The sequence below is a fragment of the Coregonus clupeaformis genome, chromosome 25 (assembly GCF_020615455.1).
Source record: "Coregonus clupeaformis isolate EN_2021a chromosome 25, ASM2061545v1, whole genome shotgun sequence".
Taxonomy (NCBI): Eukaryota; Metazoa; Chordata; class Actinopteri; order Salmoniformes; family Salmonidae; genus Coregonus; species Coregonus clupeaformis.
The window spans coordinates 7,932,806-7,952,224 of record NC_059216.1 but is presented as its reverse complement, the minus strand read 5'-3'; the positions used below and the strand labels follow the sequence as shown (position 1 = coordinate 7,952,224).

The window sequence follows — 19,419 nt, the reverse complement described above, 5'->3', positions numbered from 1 at the left end:
TCAAAACTTGAGACATCTGTGGCATTGTTGTGACAAAACTGCACATTCTAGAGGGTCTTTTTATTGTCCCCAGCACAAGGAGCACCTGTGTAATGATCATGCTGTTTAATCAGCTTCTTGATATGCCACACCTGTCAGGTGGATGGATTATCTTGGCAAATGAGAAATGCTCACTAACAGGGATGTAAACTAATTTTTGCACAACATTTTAGAAAAATAAGCATTTTGTGCATATGGAAAATGTCTGGGATCTTTTATTTCAGCTCAAGAAACATGGGACCAACACTTTACATGTTGCGTTTATATATTTTTGTTCAGTAGATCTTCTGGTGACCATAGAATTAGTCTTATCTGAAAAAAATATATGCATTCATTGTAAAACTCAATGAAGCAACATTAGCTGGTATCAGTGTTTAAATATTTAGCAATCAATAAAGCACCCAACATCACTTTGAATTACTATTTAATTTGAATATTTATCAATCAGCAATAGATGCTCATTTAACTTTTTTAACTTTTTAAGTCAAAATCTGAGGTAAAAAAATAAATTATCATAATTTACATCTTGATAGATATAGCACTGGATGTTTTCATTGAAAACTCTAAACATTGTAACGATGAGGTCAAATCACAGTTGATGACGTTGAGGTATGTACCTACTGAACATGGATGTATCCTTTAACACAGCATTCATAGCTATTGATATACTATTCCCATTGAAGCACAAAACCATACAGTTAATTCCACAATACAGCATAGATCTAGTACCAGATCAAACATATATGAAATATGAAAATTATTTGGAATTCCTCTGCATGCGTTTAAAACCAGAACATACTTCATCCCTATCAGTAAAATGTATAGCCATGCTCTTAGCTATATCAATTGTATCTGGAAGAAGTTTATACTTACTTAGTCAAACAACACATTTCATGGGTGTAATAATCAAACTGAAGTGCTGAAACCACAGCAAGTCTCTGAACCTATCACAGTCAGGAAAACCAACTAAAGTGATAAACCAATCAACTCCCTCTGCTTACATTATAAGGCCAACAGGGTTGGAGAATTGAAGATATCAACAGATTCAGCCTTGCCCCCTCCACTTTTGCGACCATCAAACCCCACTCCAAGGTGGTCGAGCTCGGGACAGGAGAATGTGAAAACAGACAGGTAACTGCTACAGGTGGGGGTGGAGGTCACAACAGGAGTGCTCAGAGGCTCTAGCTCATTAGAAACAGATTTGTACAGGGTTTCCCAGTCAGTAACCCCAAGGGAGCCGCTCAGGTCAATATCTGGGACAGAGCGGGCAGTCTCTGTGGGGACTTCCTCCTCCATGCTGGGCAGCAGATTGTCCAGGAGCCCCTCCTTCATGTCCAAAGAGGGCTCAAGGTCGTAGATGTTCACTTCAACACTGGCACAGAGTAGGATGTTGGAGTTTCCAGAGATGGCTGTGGACGGGTCATTGGGGATGTCCATGTCCTGGAGCGAGGGGGCTTCCTGGGCACTGTCCTCAGGGAGTTTACCCCCCTCTGGGCTGGGGGGGAGGTCTGGAGACCCAATGGGCTCCTGGAAAATGGAATCCAATTCTTCTGTAATTTGGCACACAGGTTTATCAGTAGTGAGGACAAATTCCAGCCTCTCTTTCTCTTTGAGGAGTTTGGCTATCTCTATCTGCAGAGCTGCTTTGTCTTTCTCCAGCTGATCAGTCTCCTTCGAAAAGACCCCAAAAAATAACACAGGAAATGTCAATCATAACTATAGATTACTGTTTAAGATTATGGTACTATGATTAACATGATTTCCAAGGGTTAACTTACAGTTTGCAGTGAATCGGTGAGTTCCCTCCGTCTGTTGCGACACTTGGCTGCAGCCATTTTATTCCTCTCTCTTCTCACCCTCTTCTTCTCTTCTTCCTCTGGAGAGAACTGTGGGGTTCAGAGAAAAACACTTGCACCTTGAAGAATCAGTCCATTTCATCTCCTAATCTCAGACTTCCGTTGCCAAAAGCATCTTTCTCTGCAATGCGTCTAAAAATAGACCATTGTTGCAGACTCGCTGTGACCTGAATATAAATGGACTGCCTGAGCTCGGCACACAGCCAAATACACTGCTTTTGGAGAGCATGCACTGATTTAGATGTTTACACAAGTTAATGTGTTTTGTTTGAATTGTAATCAGAAAAGTGCTCTAACCTTCTCGGTTTTCCCCTTTCTGCCAGTGATTTTTCCCCTGCTCTCGCCCGCTTTGGGTGTTGCCTGGTGAGAGCTCTGCGCTTCATTGGTTTGTTTGCTACCCAGAGACGGGGAGAGAGACCTTATTATGGTCGGCTGGACCATCCACTGCAAATCCGGGGTTGTGGAAATTGCAGTCACTGTTGGAACAAATGGAGTGGCTGGTATATCCATGTCTGGGCAGAGCTCCTGCAAAGTGATATATTATCACAGTTAATTGACCACTGATGATTTTTTTTATCACAATTTGCTTAATTATTTTACTGCAAAATTTGTAATTAAACACATTTTATTCTAATGACAGAGACATAAGGCAATTACCACATTTGGATTGGGGATGTCTGTGACTCTATGCTGTATTGTCATGGCATGTACTATGTGTTCTCTTAAAATATATCTAGCCATCTAAAAATAGTCTCCTCTGGATCAATATTTTACTTTATCATTGTTACTGACGTCAACACTGACGCAGAGATGCTGTGGAGGCTCCTGAATGGATTTATTTTTCTCAATGAACCGCTACATCGACATGCTATATATTATTTATAGGAATAATATGGTAGAATCATTTACCATTTTCGACAAATACATCAATATCAATGATTTCCTATTAATATTTCACACACATGAATGTTAATAGAGTAGAGATTAACACTGATAAATGATGAAAGGCAACCATATTTCAATTAATAATCGTTGACATCGTTGCGTCTGAATATTATACATAATTGCATCACAGACATCACCACTTGATTGATTCATACCTGTGCATTACTCTCTGATGGCGAAGCTGAGAAGCTGGAAATAGAGTCGTCTTGCGTCTTCTGATAGTACGTCAGGGTGTCCCCGACAGGAGATTCAGTGCTGCAGCGAGACATTGAATCGAAGTCAGGTTTGAGAAACATGTCTTAAAATATCCTTAGCTAATAGAATAATCACCCTTCTCGTCAATTTGATTTTTTCAGCAGCTTCTATTCCAGGTTTATACCTGGTAACTGATAGACTCGTGTGCAAGCCCCTCCTTTTATAGTCTGACAGACTTTTATGAATGAACGGAGGCTGTACCATCTCTATGGAGGGGAGCCACTGGACAATGAACACACATTTAGCATATTTTAGATAAACATTTGCCAAATACTCAATATCATCACCGAGTTACTCATTATTGTCATTTACCCCCAGGTAATTATATTGCACTTTTTTCAAATGCGTTTATACAACAAATACCAGAGGAAAGTGTCACGTGTAGCATGCCCATTCATACTTTCAGACACACGGACTGTGCTATTGCTTTGGTGCAAATAACAGCACACTTCAATTGCCCTATAATGCAGTTGTCTCTATATGGTTTACAGCTCACTATATGACATTTGGCATATCATTACACAATAGGCTTACTGCTTGTATATATATATATTTTTTAAATGTCTATATGTTTTATTATAGGATAATTATAGGCCACTAAAGCTAAAGTGTTCTAAGAACTGACAAATCTGGTTGGTAAATCATATAGCTCATTTTTATATGATTTTAATTACATCATACAGCATGGCAGTATAATATTAGCCTACGCCATCAATATAATGACAGTTATAGTCTACACCAGAGTTCTCATGCTTTCTCAATCTCGCACAGGAGGGATTCCATATAAAGACACTGACGTCCTGTTAATCCTTTCCCCCCAAACCTCATATCGGCTCGATCTACCAGTAATTAACCACCAAATAACATTATTAGTATTTGCATTTATTTAGTAGTTATTACTAGATAACGGTGCAAGACAAGTAACTGAAAATACAATGGATACAAAGTAGCAATAGTAAAATAATTATTTTTTATCATTTTGATGATCGTGCGCACGTTGCACTTGCAAAAAAAAAGGGCTGTGGGGCGAAGATATCACATGACTTAACCCGGAACTGAGCATCATTTAGCATCGAGAAAGTCCAGATGAGTGGCGAGCTCAGGAGAGAGAGAGAACCGGGCGACACAGAGCGTAACGAGTGACGGTGGACGGTGGATGGTGGATGGTGGTTGGAAGAGCGCGCTTATTTGAAATGGAATAGCGTTGCGGTATCTATTGATAAAGAACAACATCAAGACTTCTGTCGGATGCACTGTTGAGCGCTAACGTTACATCCCGAGGGGTTCGTGCTGATTGTACGGAGATTGTGACAGCCGGTTAAATGGCGACCCTTGAGAAGGCAAGAACAAGATGTATGTCAGGAGAAGTGCAGTATTATCATAAGGAGACGTATACTTGGAATACGGAGGAGGAATGGAGGGGAAAAGAGAGGCAGAGGAGGTCTAAGAGAAAGAGGGAAGGTGAGATTGAGTCGGGAAAAAATGGCGGGGAAAAGGGAGATGGTTAGTTAAAGAAGAATGGTAGAAAGTATAAGCAGAGTGAGCTGAAGACAGGAGGAGAAATGGAAGTGAATGAGGGCGAAGTATTGGAGGTGGTAGGTGTGGTGAAGTTCTTGGAGACCGATTGCACCGAGGGTCAGGATAAAGATGAATCTGTGACAGTGGGAGTGAAGTTTTTGGAAAAGGTGGAACCTTGTCTTTTGGCTGATCCATTTGTGGTTTCAGGGTGGGTGAAAACAGAGTTGAGTGCTGTGGAATCCGTGAGGGTAACCAGAAGTGGTCTTGTGATAATTGTTTGTGTTTCTGCTTGTCAGTGGGAGCAGGCGCTCCGCATTAAACGAATAGGGGCAAGAGATGTGAATTGTTTTGTGCTCAAGAAAAGGGCGCCATTGAAAGGAGTGATTACTGGGGGTAGCAGTAAATGTAAAAGTTGACAAACTGAAGGGGAAGATTCCTTAATGCTTGTTGTTTGGTGCGACGCAGACAGGGTTGTGTGAGTGGTGAAACAGAAGAGTCATTGTCTGTTCTTTTGAGTTTTGATGTTGAGTCTTTGCCCGACAAAGTGATGTTAGGATATATAAGTTATCCTGTAAGAGCTTTTGTGCCAAATACATTACGTTGTTACAGGTGTCAAGCTTATGGGCATGTGGCAGCAGTGTGTAGGAGGGAGGTTCCTAGGTGTGAGACGTGTGTAGAAGGGCATGAGACAAAGGAATGTGTAGCATTGGGGAGAGTAGTGGTATGTGTTAATTGTAGGGGTGCCCATGGGGCTGGGGATCAGAAATGTCCCGTGCGAGAGAGGCAGATTGAGGTTTCCAGGGTTAGAGTAGTGCAGAGGTTGTCATATGCTGATGCAGTGAAGAAAGTAGAGGAAGATGTGTCAACGGGGAGGGATCCTGAGAGGAGTGGTGTGAGTAGTAGATATGTACCAGTATAGCGGGATAGGCCAACAAGTGATATATGTTTCAGTAAGATTGGATTTTTAGCATTTATAGCAATGGTTATCAACTGTACTTGCTGGGATGGAACGTAAGTCGCAGAAAATTGAGGTTGTGGTGGCAGCTGCAGAGAGGTATTTGGGTGTGCAAGACTTGACATCAGAAGAGTTACAGGGTGTGTTAAGTGGTGGTGTCCCATCCTTTCAGGTTGTTGGCCTGAGGTAGGACTAAATATATTTAAATAGTGGAGTAGGGTGGTGTTATTTTACTATTATCATTATTTTTTTGGGGTGTGAGTAGTGTTAGATGGTAGGGTATTTTTTTTTTTTGTAAGCAAAGTATAAGGGATTTGTACTCCAGTGTAGTAGGTGGCGGTAATGCAACATTTATTGGCTGCCAACCGCCGTAAAACCTCATCGAAGAAGAATAATTTAGCATCGAGCTAGCTTGGTGGTGACCGACTGTAGTATACAGAGCCAGCTACAGTATGTCTAGATTTTGTGTATTACTAATACTTTTTTCTGTTCTTTTTGATTTGACCTTTTCTATTACGTTCTATTTGCCGGTGAATCTTAGAAAATGTTTGCGGGAAGAGATCCACAAAGACGTGCTGGTTACAGGCGAATACGAAGTTAGCGAACAACCAAATGCGAAAACCAATCTCAAGGTAACACGTATAGCTAGCTAGCTAACGTTAGCTATACTGTATGAAATCCTTGCAATCAAATCAGTGTTAGCGTAACTTTTTGACATGGAAGCCTCGGATATGTAACTTACATCACCTAGCTAGTATCAAACAACGTCAATAGTTAGATTTTCACTGGGCAGGTCTGGGTTAGGGAGCTACTAGTAGCTAGCTAACCGGTATAGTACAGCCACTGGCTAAGGTAGTTAGCTAGCTAGCAAAATAAAATGCTGTCAGCTTGGTTCAACTGAATACTGCAAAGGACTTGAATAGCCATCAATATCTATGCAAGTATTAAACATGATGTAGCTAAGGTTAAAACATGTCAACAAAGTAGCTAGTTGACTTTGATTCGTGCGTGTGTCTTATCTGGGTCAAACATGTGTAATGTACCTAACATATGTTTAATTATTTTCCATTTCAGATCACAGATTCATCAGGTCACACCTTGTACTCCAAGGAGGATGCTTCAAAGGGGAAGTTTGCCTTTACAACAGAGGACTATGATATGTTTGAGGTTTGCTTTGAAAGCAAATCCCCCCTTGGTGAGTGTGTTTAACCAGATGTGGTCTAATGTAGCAATGGGCCTGGGTTGTTTAAGTTTAAAGCCTTGGAGTATATATGATTAAGCAAAATTTGCAGGCTGGGCCGCATTTGGAAGTGGGGAATAGTAATTTCCCAGCCTGGTCTCATAGACTAGACATAGCATAGTAAATGTAAATCCGGGACACTGAAATGAGTATGATTATGTTGCGTTTGGTATGGTTACATAAGACAGAAGGCAATTTAAAGCAAGAACGAAAGGAGGGAGGAAGGGACGGTGGATGAGTGGGTATAACGCAAACTACTTTTTGTAACTACTTTTTAGCTACTTTGCAACTACTTAGCATGTTAGCTAACCCTAACCCTTTAACCTAACTCCTAACCTTAACCCAGCTAACGTTAGCCAGCTAGCTAACATTAGCATTAGCCACCTAGTTAACGTTTGCCTTAGTAACCTAGCTAACGTTAGCAACAACAAAATTGGAATTCATAACATATACGTTTAGCAAATTCGTAACATATTGTACGAATTGCAAATCGTAACATATCATACTAAATTGAATGGCGGGATTTACGTACAGAATAATACGAAATGCTCTAAGACCAGGTTGCATTTCCTGGAATATTTGGCCCCTGTACAATAAGTATTTTCATTCTGGGGTCTAGGTACTGGGAGGGTCCCAGACCAGCTAGTCAATTTAGACATGAAGCATGGTGTGGAGGCAAAGAATTACAAAGAGGTAAGTGCCAACTGCCCATCAGCCTTTCTCCAGGTCCATCTGGATCAGAATTGTTGTGGATTGCCATGAGTTAGCATGAGGTCTCAACATTAGAAAATACAAAAACAATGTGAAAAAGATGGCTAAGCTTTCTCAATTTCTCTTGTTTGTATTGGAAATGAAGAAAGACTAACTTTCTCTTTAACTGTCAACTTCTGAAAGCATTGTAGCTGCTGTGCATTGTGAAGACTGACACATGCTGCAGAAAATCCTAGCATGCTCACACAGATTTTTATCCACTCCACAATACAAGTGTCATACACTAATTATATATCCTACCCTATTAATGTGACTAAGTACATCCAGTGGTTAATTAAGCAATAAGGCACGAGGAGTTGTGGTACATGGCAAATATACCACGGCTAAGGGCTATTCTTAGGCATGACGCTATTATAAACTGGTTACCAACATAATTAGAGCAGTAAAAATAAATGTTTTGTCATACCGATGGTACACAGTCTGATATACCACAGCTGTCAATCAGCATTCAGGGCTCGAACCACCCAGTTTATAATCAGGGGTTTATTCTGTATGGTGCTCTTTTCAGATTGCAAAAGTTGAGAAGCTGAAGCCCCTAGAAGTTGAACTAAGACGCCTCGAGGACTTGTCGGAGTCCATTGTGAATGACTTTGCCTACATGAAGAAGCGTGAAGAGGAAATGAGGGACACAAATGGTAAGTGATGTATGAAAAGAAAAGTCCAAAGTAACATTCTTTGTGACTTGTGGTCCAAGTTTTCACTCTACCAGAAAATGTTCAGTATCTTTCATATGATTCACAATCGTTCTTTGGCTGGTCTTGTGAAAGGAGTAAAACCTTGGTTTAAATTAACTCGCACCTGTTACTCAGTTAAATAGATTTTCCCTCACATTGCAGAATCCACCAACACACGTGTCCTGTACTTCAGTATCTTCTCTATGTGCTGTCTAATTGGGCTGGCAACATGGCAGGTCTTCTACCTGCGGCGTTTCTTCAAGGCGAAGAAGCTGATTGAGTAAAGCCATCAATGAAACAAGGACCATCATGTTGAGGACGTTTGGGAAATGGTGTTGGCTGTACAATTTGTGAAACAATGTTTTTTTGGGGTGGGGGGGGGGGTGCCACCCTTTGCAATTTAAAATTATTTCAGTCTTTCAGCTTCAGTTTTTTACTAGCCCCTCATCTCTGTTACTATTAGTTTTGATTAGAAATACAACAGAATGTACTTGGATACATTTTGGTTTGATATTTACTCATGCAATATTCTTGTTACTATTTTTGTTGTAGTAAATAACTAATACTGTATGAAAATAAACACTACATGCACAAAACCTCCCCTTCAAACATTCAGATGTTATGTGAAAATAACATTTCCCTAGAATGTCAGGTACATGGTTGTTTTTTATTAAAAAAAACGTTTTCACTTTGATCTCATTTTGGGTGTCTATTTTGTATTTTTCGGTAGCTATAAAGACATTAAAATAATGATGAAAAGACCAGCAATGACAATACATTTGTCTCATTTAATGAGGGAAATCTCTTGGAGAAATCATATTTAAATTAATATTTTATAATTTGACAATGTAGACATCTATTTCCATTAGGTTCCCAGGCTTTGTACATTCTTCCCAGTTTTCTGAAGTTTGGTTTGGGTGGTTCCTGTGAGGGAAAAAATTGTTTACCAAGTAAAATTAAGTTTGACATAGAGCATTTCTGATTGTGGAACAAGACTGTCATTGGTATTTTGTTAAGAGGAATGTTTAGTGGAGCAAAGGACTGTTTTACATACCGGTAAGTCTGCTTTGACCGCATCATTAAACAGTTAAGCTAATCCTTAATCAGTGTATGTCTATGCTGGTACCTCTTGGTCATTCAAGTGACGGACGTTTACCATCATGGGCACATTGGAAGGGCAGCTGGCATGAAGATCGAGAGCTTACCAGGCTGCAACACTCCTTACGGAGGCTGTCACTGAATTTGATTGTACCTGTTTGGGACTTAACACCAATAATGGTTGACCATGACACTAATTGTACCATAAGGAACTAATGAGCACCGTATACAAAGTATGACCACTGAATTAAAAATGAATTGAAATGAGGTTGAGGAATGACGCTCACCATGACATGCAAAGGAGGTGAGGACTTTAAGTACGGTAAGAGGCCGTGTCCGTCTCACTCTGCCAGTTGAACGCAATAACGGAGGGAATAAAAAAACACAGACCAAGAGGAATTAACTCTCATATCCATACACAACTTATTTGGCGATATTGAGCCGTCCTAATGATTGTTATTTCAAATAAGGCAGCAGGGAAATCATTGTTTTCTCTTTTAGAGAGTATTCCTGCTCACCTCAATCTGCTCTTGAAGGTACCCCACAGTGAAATAGGGTGCAGGCCAGGCAGCAGGCTGTTAGCCAACCTGCCAGCTTAGTGGAGTCTGCCAATAGCACAGTCAGTGTAGTCAGCTCAGCCATACCCATTGAGACTGTGTCTGTGCCTCGACCTAGGTTGGGCAAAACTAAACATGGCGGTGTTCACCCTAGCAATCTTATTAGGATAAAGACCTCCATTCCTGCCATTATTGAAAGAGATCGTGATACCTCACATCTCAAAATAGGGTTACTTAATGTTAGATCCCTCACTTCAAAGGCAGTCATAGTCAATTAACTAATCACTGATCATAATCTCGATGTGATTGGCCTGACTGAAACATGGCTTAAGCCTGATGAATTTGCTGTGTTAAATGAGGCCTCACCTCCTGGTTACACTAGTGACCATATTCCCGTGCATCCCGCAAAGGCGGAGGTGTTGCTAACATTTACGATAGCAAATTTCAATTTACAAAAAAAAAAATGGCGTTTTCATCTTTTGAGCTTCTAGTCATGAAATCTATGCAGCCTACTCAATCACTTTTTATAGCTACTGTTTACAGGCCTCCTGGGCCATATACAGCGTTCCTCTCTGAGTTTCCTGAATTCCTATCAGACCTTGTAGTCATAGCAGATCATATTCTAATTTTTGGTGATTTTAATATTCACATGGAGAAGTCCACAGACCCACTCCAAAAGTCTTTCGGAGCCATTATCGACTCAGTGGGTTTTGTCCAACATGTCTCTGGACCTACTCACTGCCACAGTCATACTCTGGACCTAGTTTTGTCCCATGGAATAAATGTTGTAGATCTTAATGTTTTTCCACAAAATCCTGGACTATCGGACCACCATTTTATTACATTTGCAATCGCAACAAATAATCTGCTCAGACCCCAACCAAGGAGCATCAAAAGTCGTGCTATAAATTCTCAAACAACACAAAAATTCATTGATGCCCTTCCAGACTCCTTCTGCCTACCCAAGGACGTCAGAGGACAAAAATCAGTTAACCACTTAACTGAGGAACTCAATTTAACCTTGCGCAATACCCTAGATGCAGTTGCACCCCTAAAAACGAAAAACATTTGTCATAAGAAACTAGCTCCCTGGTATACAGAAAATACCCGAGCTTTGAAGCAAGCTTCCAGGAAATTGGAACGGAAATGGCGCCACACCAAACTGGAAGTCTTCCGACTAGCTTGGAAAGACAGTACCGTGCAGTACCGAAGAGCCCTCACTGCTGCTCGATCATCCTACTTTTCCAACTTAATTGAGGAAAATAAGAACAATCCAAAATTTATTTTTGATACTGTTGCAAAGCTAACTAAAAAGCAGCATTCCCCAAGAGAGGATGGCTTTCACTTCAGCAGTGATAAATTCATGAACTTCTTTGAGGAAAAGATCATGACCATTAGAAAGCAAATTACGGACTCCTCTTTGAATCTGCGTATTCCTCCAGGGCTTAGCTGTCCTGGATCTGCACAGCTCTGCGAGGGCCTGGGATCGGGAGAGACACTTAAGTGTTTTAGTACTATATCTCTTGACACAATGATGAAAATAATCATGGCCTCTAAACCTTCAAGCTGCATACTGGATCCTATTCCTACTAAACTGCTGAAGGAGCTGCTTCCTGTGCTTGGCCCTCCTATGTTGAACATAATAAACAGCTCTCTATCCACCGGATGTGTACCAAACTCACTAAAAGTGGCAGTGATAAAGCCTCTCTTGAAAAAGCCAAACCTTGACCCGGAAAATATAAAAACTATCGGCCTATATCGAATCTTCCATTCCTCTCAAAAATTTTAGAAAAAGCTGTTGCGCAGCAACTCACTGCCTTTCTGAAGACAAACAATGTATACGAAATGCTTCAGTCTGGTTTTAGACCCCATCATAGCACTGAGACTGCACTTGTGAAGGTGGTAAATGACCTTTTAATGGCGTCAGACCGAGGCTCTGCATCTGTCCTCGTGCTACTAGACCTTAGTGCTGCCTTTGACACCATCGATCACCACATTCTTTTGGAGAGACTGGAAACCCAAATTGGTCTACACGGACAAGTTCTGGCCTGGTTTAGATCCTACCTGTCGGAAAGATATCAGTTTGTCTCTGTGAATGGTCTGTCCTCCGACAAATCAACTGTACATTTCGGTGTTCCTCAAGGTTCCGTTTTAGGACCACTATTGTTTTCACTATATATTTTACCTCTTGGGGATGTTATTCGAAAACATAATGTTAACTTTCACTGCTATGCGGATGACACACAGCTGTACATTTCAATGAAACATGGTGAAGCCCCAAAATTGCCCTCGCTAGAAGCCTGTGTTTCAGACATAAGGAAGTGGATGGCTGAAAACTTTTTACTTTTAAACTCGGACAAAACAGAGATGCTTGTTCTAGGTCCCAAGAAACAAAGAGATTTTCTGTTAAATCTGACAATTCATCTAGATGGTTGTAAAGTCGTCTCAAATAAAACTGTGAAGGACCTCGGTGTTACTCTTGACCCTGATCTCTCTTTTGACGAACATATCAAGACTGTTTCAAGGACAGCTTTTTTCCATCTACGTAACATTGCAAAAATCAGAAATTTTCTGTCCAAAAATGATGCAGAAAAATTAATCCATGCATTTGTTACTTCTAGGTTAGACTACTGCAATGCTCTATTTTCCGGCTACCCGGATAAAGCACTAAATAAACTTCAGTTAGTGCTAAATACGGCTGCTAGAATCCTGACTAGAACCAAGAAATTTGATCATATTACTCCAGTGCTAGCTTCCCTACACTGGCTTCCTGTTAAGGCAAGGGCTGATTTCAAGGTTTTACTGTTAACCTATAAAGCGTTACATGGGCTTGCTCCTACCTATCTTTCCGAGTTGGTCCTGCCGTACATACCAATACGTACGCTACGGTCACAAGACGCAGGCCTCCTAATTGTCCCTAGAATTTCTAAGCAAACAGCGGGAGGCAGGGCTTTCTCCTATAGATCTCCATTTTTATGGAACAGTCTGCCTACCCATGTGAGAGACGCAGACTCGGTCTCAACCTTTAAGTCTTTACTGAAGACTTATCGCTTCAGTAGGTCATATGATTGAGTGTAGTCTGGCCCAGGAGTGTGAAGGTGAACGGAAAGGCTGGAGCAACGAACAGCCCTTGCTGTCTCTGCCGGGCCGGTTCCCCTCTCCACTGGGGTTCTCTGCCTCTAACCCTGTTGCAGGGGCTGAGTCACTGGCTTGCTGGTGCTCTTTCATGCCGTCCCTGGGAGTGGTGCGTCACTTGAGTGGGTTGAGTTACTGACGTGATCTTCCTGTCTGGGTTGGCGCCCCCCCTTGGTTTGTGCTGTGGTGGAGACCTCTGTGGGCTATACTCGGCCTTGTCTCAGGATTGTAAGTTGGTGGTTGGGGATATCCCTCTAGTGGTGCGGGGGCTGTGCTTTGGCGGAGTGGGTGGGGTTATATCCTTCCTGTTTGGCCCTGTCCGGGGGTTTCTTCGGATGGGGCCACAGTGTCTCCGGACCGCTCCTGTCTCAGCCTCCAGTATTTATGCTGCAGTAGTTTATGTGTCGGGGGGCTGGGGTTAGTTGGTTATACCTGGAGTACTTCTCCTGTCTTATCCAGTGTCCTGTGTGAATTTAAGTATGCTCTCTCTAATTCTCTCGTTCTCTCTTTCTCTCTGAGAACCTGAGCCCTAGGACCATACGTCAGGACTACCGGGCATGATGACACCTTGCTGTCCCCAGTCCGCCTGGCCTTGCTGCTATTCCAGTTTCAACTGTTCTGCCTGCGGCTACGAAACCCCTACCTGTCCCAGACCTGCTGTTTTCAACTCTTTAATGATCGGCTATGAAAAGCCAACTGAGAGACCTGAGCCCTAGGACCATACGTCGGGACTACCGGCCGTGGTGACTCCTTGCTGTCCCCAGTCCGCCTGGCCTTGCTGCTATTCCAGTTTCAACTGTTCTGCCTGCGGTTATGGAACCCCTACCTGTCCCAGACCTGCTGTTTTCAACTCTTAATGATCGGCTATGAAAAGCCAACTGAGATTTATTCCTGATTATTATTTGACCATGCTTGTCACTTATGAACATTTTTGAACATCTTGGCATGGTTCTGTTATAATCTCCACCCGGCACAGCCAGAAGAGGACTGGCCACCCCTCATAGCCTGGTTCCTCTCTAGGTTTCTTCCTAGGCTTTCGCCTTTCTAGGGAGTTTTTCCTAGCCACCGTGCTTCTACACCTGCATTACTAGCTGTTTGGGGTTTTAGGCTGGGTTTCTGTACAGCACTTCGAGATATTAGCTGATGTAAGAAGGGCTATATAAAATAAAATTGATTGATTGATTGATTACTGGTGGGAAGTTGCATGAGGAGAAAAACTAAGAGGAGGAAATTAATAGGAATGAGGTGATAATTTAAATTAATGAAATATTGAAGGGTACAATCATTTTGCTGAGGAGAGGCACCTCCACTATGGGTTTGATGATGGACTGCTTCCCCCGGCAAAGTTCATTGATCTCCTTCTCTGTGAAACACATTGGCACCTTCTCCATCAGCACCTGGGGATCTCCTGTCTGCAAGAACTGCATCTCCAGACCCAGGCCCCTGAAGAACGGCTGGCAGGACCTGTAGGAAGGAACATTCCATAATCAATTGTCAACAGAGGAGAAGCTGTGCCACCACCAATAATGATCCACTATAGACCCTCATTCCTAATTTATGTAGCTATTTCTGTGCCAACAGAAATTGTATTTCAATTCCATAATTTTGTATTAGGATATTGAATTTGAATTAAATATTTTTGAATTTGTAATGCACAAATTGAATCATTGAATTCATAAATTGAACTTGTATTTCATGATTTGAAACTGAATTGAATGAATATTGCATTCCGTTTTAAAATTCAATTTCAATTCAATTGAACATTCAAATTCAATATTTATATATTCTGTTTCAATATGGTAAATATTGCATTCATTGTATGTGTATCAAGTTTACAAACTATCATTACAAGTTTATCAAAGTTTCATATATTAAACTTCTCAGATGCATTCAGATTCAGTTTTCAAATGCAGTTCTCTAAATTCAGATTCAAAACCAGAGACAACATCCTGGTACTTTGCCAGCCAGGAAAAGTTAAGGAGAACAGATAGACTCAAACGGTCTGTGGTAAACAGAAGCCTCTAGTGGTGTCCGAAGCCAATGTGGAATGTTCAATTTATTTTAATCCTATGAATTTAGCTCTAGGGTTTGAACCGTTTGGGCTATAAGCTATCATTAACCCATTCCTGAAATCTAAGACTGTCTGGAACATGACCATGCCTTCTGTTCCCCTCTATAATGATCACAGGCCGCGCAGGACACGTTAGAAGGGAGTGTGACAAACACTGTAAATTTGCCCCCATAAGAATATTGTTGAATAGCGCTGTCATAGCCCTTCTAAGGATAGTCTTTCCACTCCCTATTCAATCATGCGCTTGTGACTGACTGGATTCGAACCAGGTCTCCTGCATGTCACAAGACTGTGTTAGCCCACTTAGCTAAAGCCCATATGGATGAGTTCAGGAAGTCTTCAAGCCTCCAGCAAGGTTACTCATCAGGTTACATTTCACCCCCTTTTGACTTCATACTCAGAGATCACAGCACCAATATAACTGACTGGACTGAAATCAGACCTACTGCACAACAAAAACACTTTATTTGGCAAACAGAAGCAGAAGAATCTGTGCACCCCATTTAATGAGTGCAACAGAGGTGGTTTGGTGTTTCATGCATGTGATGAGCAACCTTGCCTGAGACCTGAAGTTTGTCTGATGGGGTTCTAACCCAGGTCTCATGTGCACCAGACAATGGAACTTTTCAGGTCTCAGACAAGTTACTCATCACGCTAGCGTGGTCACCGAACCAACTGTATTACACCCTTTAGGCTAGTCCCTCTCAATCCTCAAAAAGGGCTTTAGTTTGAGATACACAACCATGTTCTTTCACATGTCTAATGTCGCCCATTCATGAAATGGATGTTTGTGAAAAAATATATATTTTACTGCAAAAGTGGTTAAATTGATAGATATTGTGACACACCTCCTAAACTCAATAAGTGCAGAATAATGCCTGGCTGGAGGGAGGATGGGCCACATAAGCTCATCTGACCCAATATTCTAAGCTCTGATATTGCAAAAAAAAAGTAGTTAGCTGTCTGCACTACATACACATAAACAGCATTAGGATATCTTTATGCATCTTGGAAATATAGACCTGTAAACACAGAGATACAATATGCTGAAATATCAACTATTAATATTTATGATGAATGTAAGCTTGAGACATCTGTGGCATTGTGTTGTCTGACAAAACTGCACATTTTAGAGTGGGCTTTTATTGTCCCCAGCACAAGGTGCACCTGTGTAATGATTATGCTGTTTAATCAACTTCTTGATATGCCACACCTGTCAGGTGGATGGATTATCTTGGCAAATGAGAAATGCTCACTAATAGGGATGTAAACAAATTTGTGCACAAAATTCACAAACAACAGAGGCATGACAGTGCCATTCATAGTCCTATTATACCAAGAGCTGCATGAAACCCTTTTAAAGACAGAATAACAGCATACAAAATAAACCAGATCAATTTATATGCAGGCAACAGTGTTTGAGTGTGATTTTGTTGGGCATATTGGATTCAGAATAAAATACATTTACACCAAAACAGTCTTTATGGGCATGAGTGTACACAATTCTGAAAAAATGCCTCTCATCTACAAAATTAATATATACATGTGATTTGACCATCAAATAGTATTATGGCAGCCATAATGGATTTTGGACTCCATATTGGATTTCAGGCAAAATCCAGGGTGGCCCCAAAGATAATCTGTGGTGGCCCCCTGACTAAATTGCAAGAGTAGAGGCTAAAGATACAAAATCCCTCAAGGAACCTTGGACCCCAAAAAATGTAATTTCAATGTCTGAGTCCACTTGTTTTCCTTAGTGCCGATTACAATAGCCACAACATAAAAATACACGTGTAACTGTATTTGTTTTTGTCAGGCAGGACCATACAGCACTGAATGAAAGCAAATTTGACTTGGAAAGTTGTCTGCTAATCAGCTACCAAAAAGTAAAGCTTCCATTCATCATAAATATTCATATTACCGCCTATTGTATCTCTGTGTTTACAGGCCTACATTTCCAAGATGCATAAGATATCCTAATGCTGTTTGTTTGTGTATGTAAGGCAGACAACAGCCTACTTGTATTCCACATTGTTGCATTACCAGAGCTTGCAATATTGGGTTACATGTAGAGCCTGACCGATATATCGGTTCACCAGTATTATCCGCTGATATTGGCCTTTTACTGCTATATCAGTGTCAGACGATAATTCAACTGATAACTAATATTTACACTTTTGAATTTCCCTGCTGTAAAACAGTATATCAGCAGATATTTAGGTATCTGTAAGTTTTGTCCCCAAAAAAATCAGAATCGGTATCGGACCCAAAAAAACATATGGGTCGGGCTCAAGTGACATGAGCGTATGTGGCCCATCCCCCTCCAGACAGGCATTATTCTGTGCTTTTTCACAATATCTTTCAATTTAACCACTTTTGCAGTAAACTATTTTTACACAAGCATCCATTTCATAAATGGGAGACATTCAAGATGTGAAAAAACATAGTTGTGTTTTGTTCTACATCGAGTAGGGGTATCTCAAAAAATTTGAAGGCCTTGCCACTAGCCTATTTGACCTTCTCCTTGAAGAGACACATCCAAGTCACAGGACCAATGCCTAGGCTTTAGCTTATAATGAATACCCTTGCCGGAGACTTGAAACGAACACATCTAACAGGGAAACTAAACTGGCCACGTTCATGCGCAAGCGTTGCAAAATACATTTAAGTGTACATTTTATTCATATATATAATTTCATCCACACTGCTCGTGCTTGTCAATGTTGCCGGACGCTAAAATAGAACTTGGTTCTATTTGAGACGCTTGACGCGCTGTAGGTCCCGCCTCTCCCACCTATTAATTGGTTTTCACAAGCATACAAACCAACATGGGTGCTTGAAAGATAAACAAGGAGAGATGAATCAAAGATAAGTACAAACTAACTAGGATTCCCATTTTATCTGTGGATTAATCATCGTAGAGAAACTCCGGGTCACACAAAATACAAAAAATACAAATATCCAGCAAAAAAAAAGGATAATATGCATTTAAGGTAAAATAACAACCCAATGTTTATTGTTCAGGTCGACCTAGTCAACAGAAAATGTCCATGAATGTTTCATGTGTGTTTCGACCTGCCCCCAAATTAATACAGTTTGTTCACGATTGATTTTGGTATTTTAACCTGCATGTCATGATCTCATCTGGTGGGGATAGACAAAATCAATGCACAAGAACACGGACGGACACACTCGCGTGGCCGGGCTGGCCATGTGTAACACAAACTAAAACATGTATTCAGGTCTCAGGGAAGGTTCTCATCACATAGGCATGGATCATGGGTTGGAACGCTTCAGGAGGGCGGTCACATGTTTTCGAGGCAGAGGTCCTGAGTTCGAGTCTCCGTATGAGCTGAATCAAGGGGAAGCGGTCCTCGAGCAAGCAGCATGCCATCCTTTACATCAGTGGTTCCCAAACTGTGGGGCGCACCCCCCAACAACAACAAAAACATGATAACCCTGTTGTTTTTTGCTAAGTGGGTTAACACATTATTGTGACATGCAGGAAACCTGGTTCGAACCAGTCAGTCACAAGAGCAAGATTAAATAGGGAGTGGAAGAGGAAGGCCCTCAAAATTGTCAAAGACTCCAGTCACCCTAGTCATAGACTGTTCTCTCTGCTACCGCACGGCAAGCGGTACCGGAGTGCCAAGTCTAGGTCCAAAAGACTTCTCAACAGCTTCTACCCCCAAGCCATAAGACTCCTGAACAGCTAATCATGGCTACCCGGACTATTTGCACTGCCCCCCCACCCCATACTTTTTACGCTGCTGCTACTCTGTTAAGTATTTATGCATAGTCACTTTAACTCTACCCACATGTACATATTACCTCAACTACCTCAACTAGCCGGTGCCCCCGCACATTGACTATGCAACGGTACCCCCCTGTATATATAGCCTCCCTACTGTCACTTTATTCTATTGTATATATAGCCTCCCTACTGTCACTTTATTTTTACTTCTGCTCTTTTTTTCTCAACACTTTTTTGTTGTTGTTTTATTCTTACTTTTTTGTTTAAAATAAATGCACTGTTGGTTAAGGGCTGTAAGTAAGCATTTCACTGTAATGTCTGCACCTGTTGTATTCGGCGCATGTGACCAATAAAATTTGATTTGATTTGATTTGATTTGAAAGGCTATCGTTAGAAGGGCTATGACAGGGCTTTTCAACTATACTCTTATGGGGGACAAATTGTGTTTTTTGTCACACTCCCTTCTAATGTGTCCTGCGCAGCCTGCGGTCATTATAGAGGGGAACAGAAGGCATAGTCCCCCAGACAGTCTTAACTTTCAGGAATTGGAT

General features: G+C 41.3%; 2 protein-coding genes across 4 annotated transcripts; one reads left to right on the top strand and one right to left on the bottom strand.

Annotated features, from left to right (window-relative positions):
- Window positions 1–252: 252 nt before the first annotated feature.
- LOC121538805 (proto-oncogene c-Fos-like) lies at window positions 253–3,205 on the bottom strand. 3 transcript variants are annotated; one of them, XM_041846972.1, is made up of 4 exons: window positions 2,996–3,205; window positions 2,193–2,420; window positions 1,818–1,925; window positions 253–1,710 (listed from the first exon to the last, which is right to left on the bottom strand). In XM_041846972.1, exons 1-4 carry the CDS (start codon window positions 3,134–3,136, stop codon window positions 1,042–1,044), a joined length of 1,146 nt encoding a protein of 381 aa, XP_041702906.1. In that variant the 5' UTR covers window positions 3,137–3,205; the 3' UTR covers window positions 253–1,041. The 3 variants fall into 3 exon arrangements, with proteins under 3 accessions (XP_041702906.1, XP_041702907.1, XP_041702908.1); XM_041846973.1 differs by having other exon boundaries at window positions 253–1,566; XM_041846974.1 differs by having other exon boundaries at window positions 2,193–2,371.
- Window positions 3,206–5,951: 2,746 nt separating this feature from the next.
- LOC121538806 (transmembrane emp24 domain-containing protein 10) lies at window positions 5,952–8,947 on the top strand. The gene is made up of 5 exons (XM_041846975.2): window positions 5,952–6,200; window positions 6,643–6,763; window positions 7,428–7,501; window positions 8,088–8,214; window positions 8,416–8,947. Exons 1-5 carry the CDS (start codon window positions 6,021–6,023, stop codon window positions 8,535–8,537), a joined length of 624 nt encoding a protein of 207 aa, XP_041702909.1. The 5' UTR covers window positions 5,952–6,020; the 3' UTR covers window positions 8,538–8,947.
- The last annotated feature ends 10,472 nt before the right edge of the window (window positions 8,948–19,419 follow it).

What these genes read in the sequence shown, in the direction of transcription:
- LOC121538805 (XM_041846972.1), bottom strand. Translation starts at nt 3,136, where the DNA reads ATGTTTCTCAAACCTGACTTCGATTCAATGTCTCGCTGCAGCACTGAA. An exon ending in GAAAGGGGAAAACCGAGAAG is followed by an intron (nt 1,926 to 2,192) that starts GTTAGAGCACTT and finishes TGAACCCCACAG; the next exon opens with TTCTCTCCAGAGGAAGAAGA. An exon ending in TCACCGATTCACTGCAAACT is followed by an intron (nt 1,711 to 1,817) that starts GTAAGTTAACCC and finishes GTCTTTTCGAAG; the next exon opens with GAGACTGATCAGCTGGAGAA.
- LOC121538806 (XM_041846975.2), top strand. Translation starts at nt 6,021, where the DNA reads ATGTCTAGATTTTGTGTATTACTAATACTTTTTTCTGTTCTTTTTGAT. An exon ending in ATGCGAAAACCAATCTCAAG is followed by an intron (nt 6,201 to 6,642) that starts GTAACACGTATA and finishes TTTCCATTTCAG; the next exon opens with ATCACAGATTCATCAGGTCA. An exon ending in GGAAATGAGGGACACAAATG is followed by an intron (nt 8,215 to 8,415) that starts GTAAGTGATGTA and finishes CTCACATTGCAG; the next exon opens with AATCCACCAACACACGTGTC.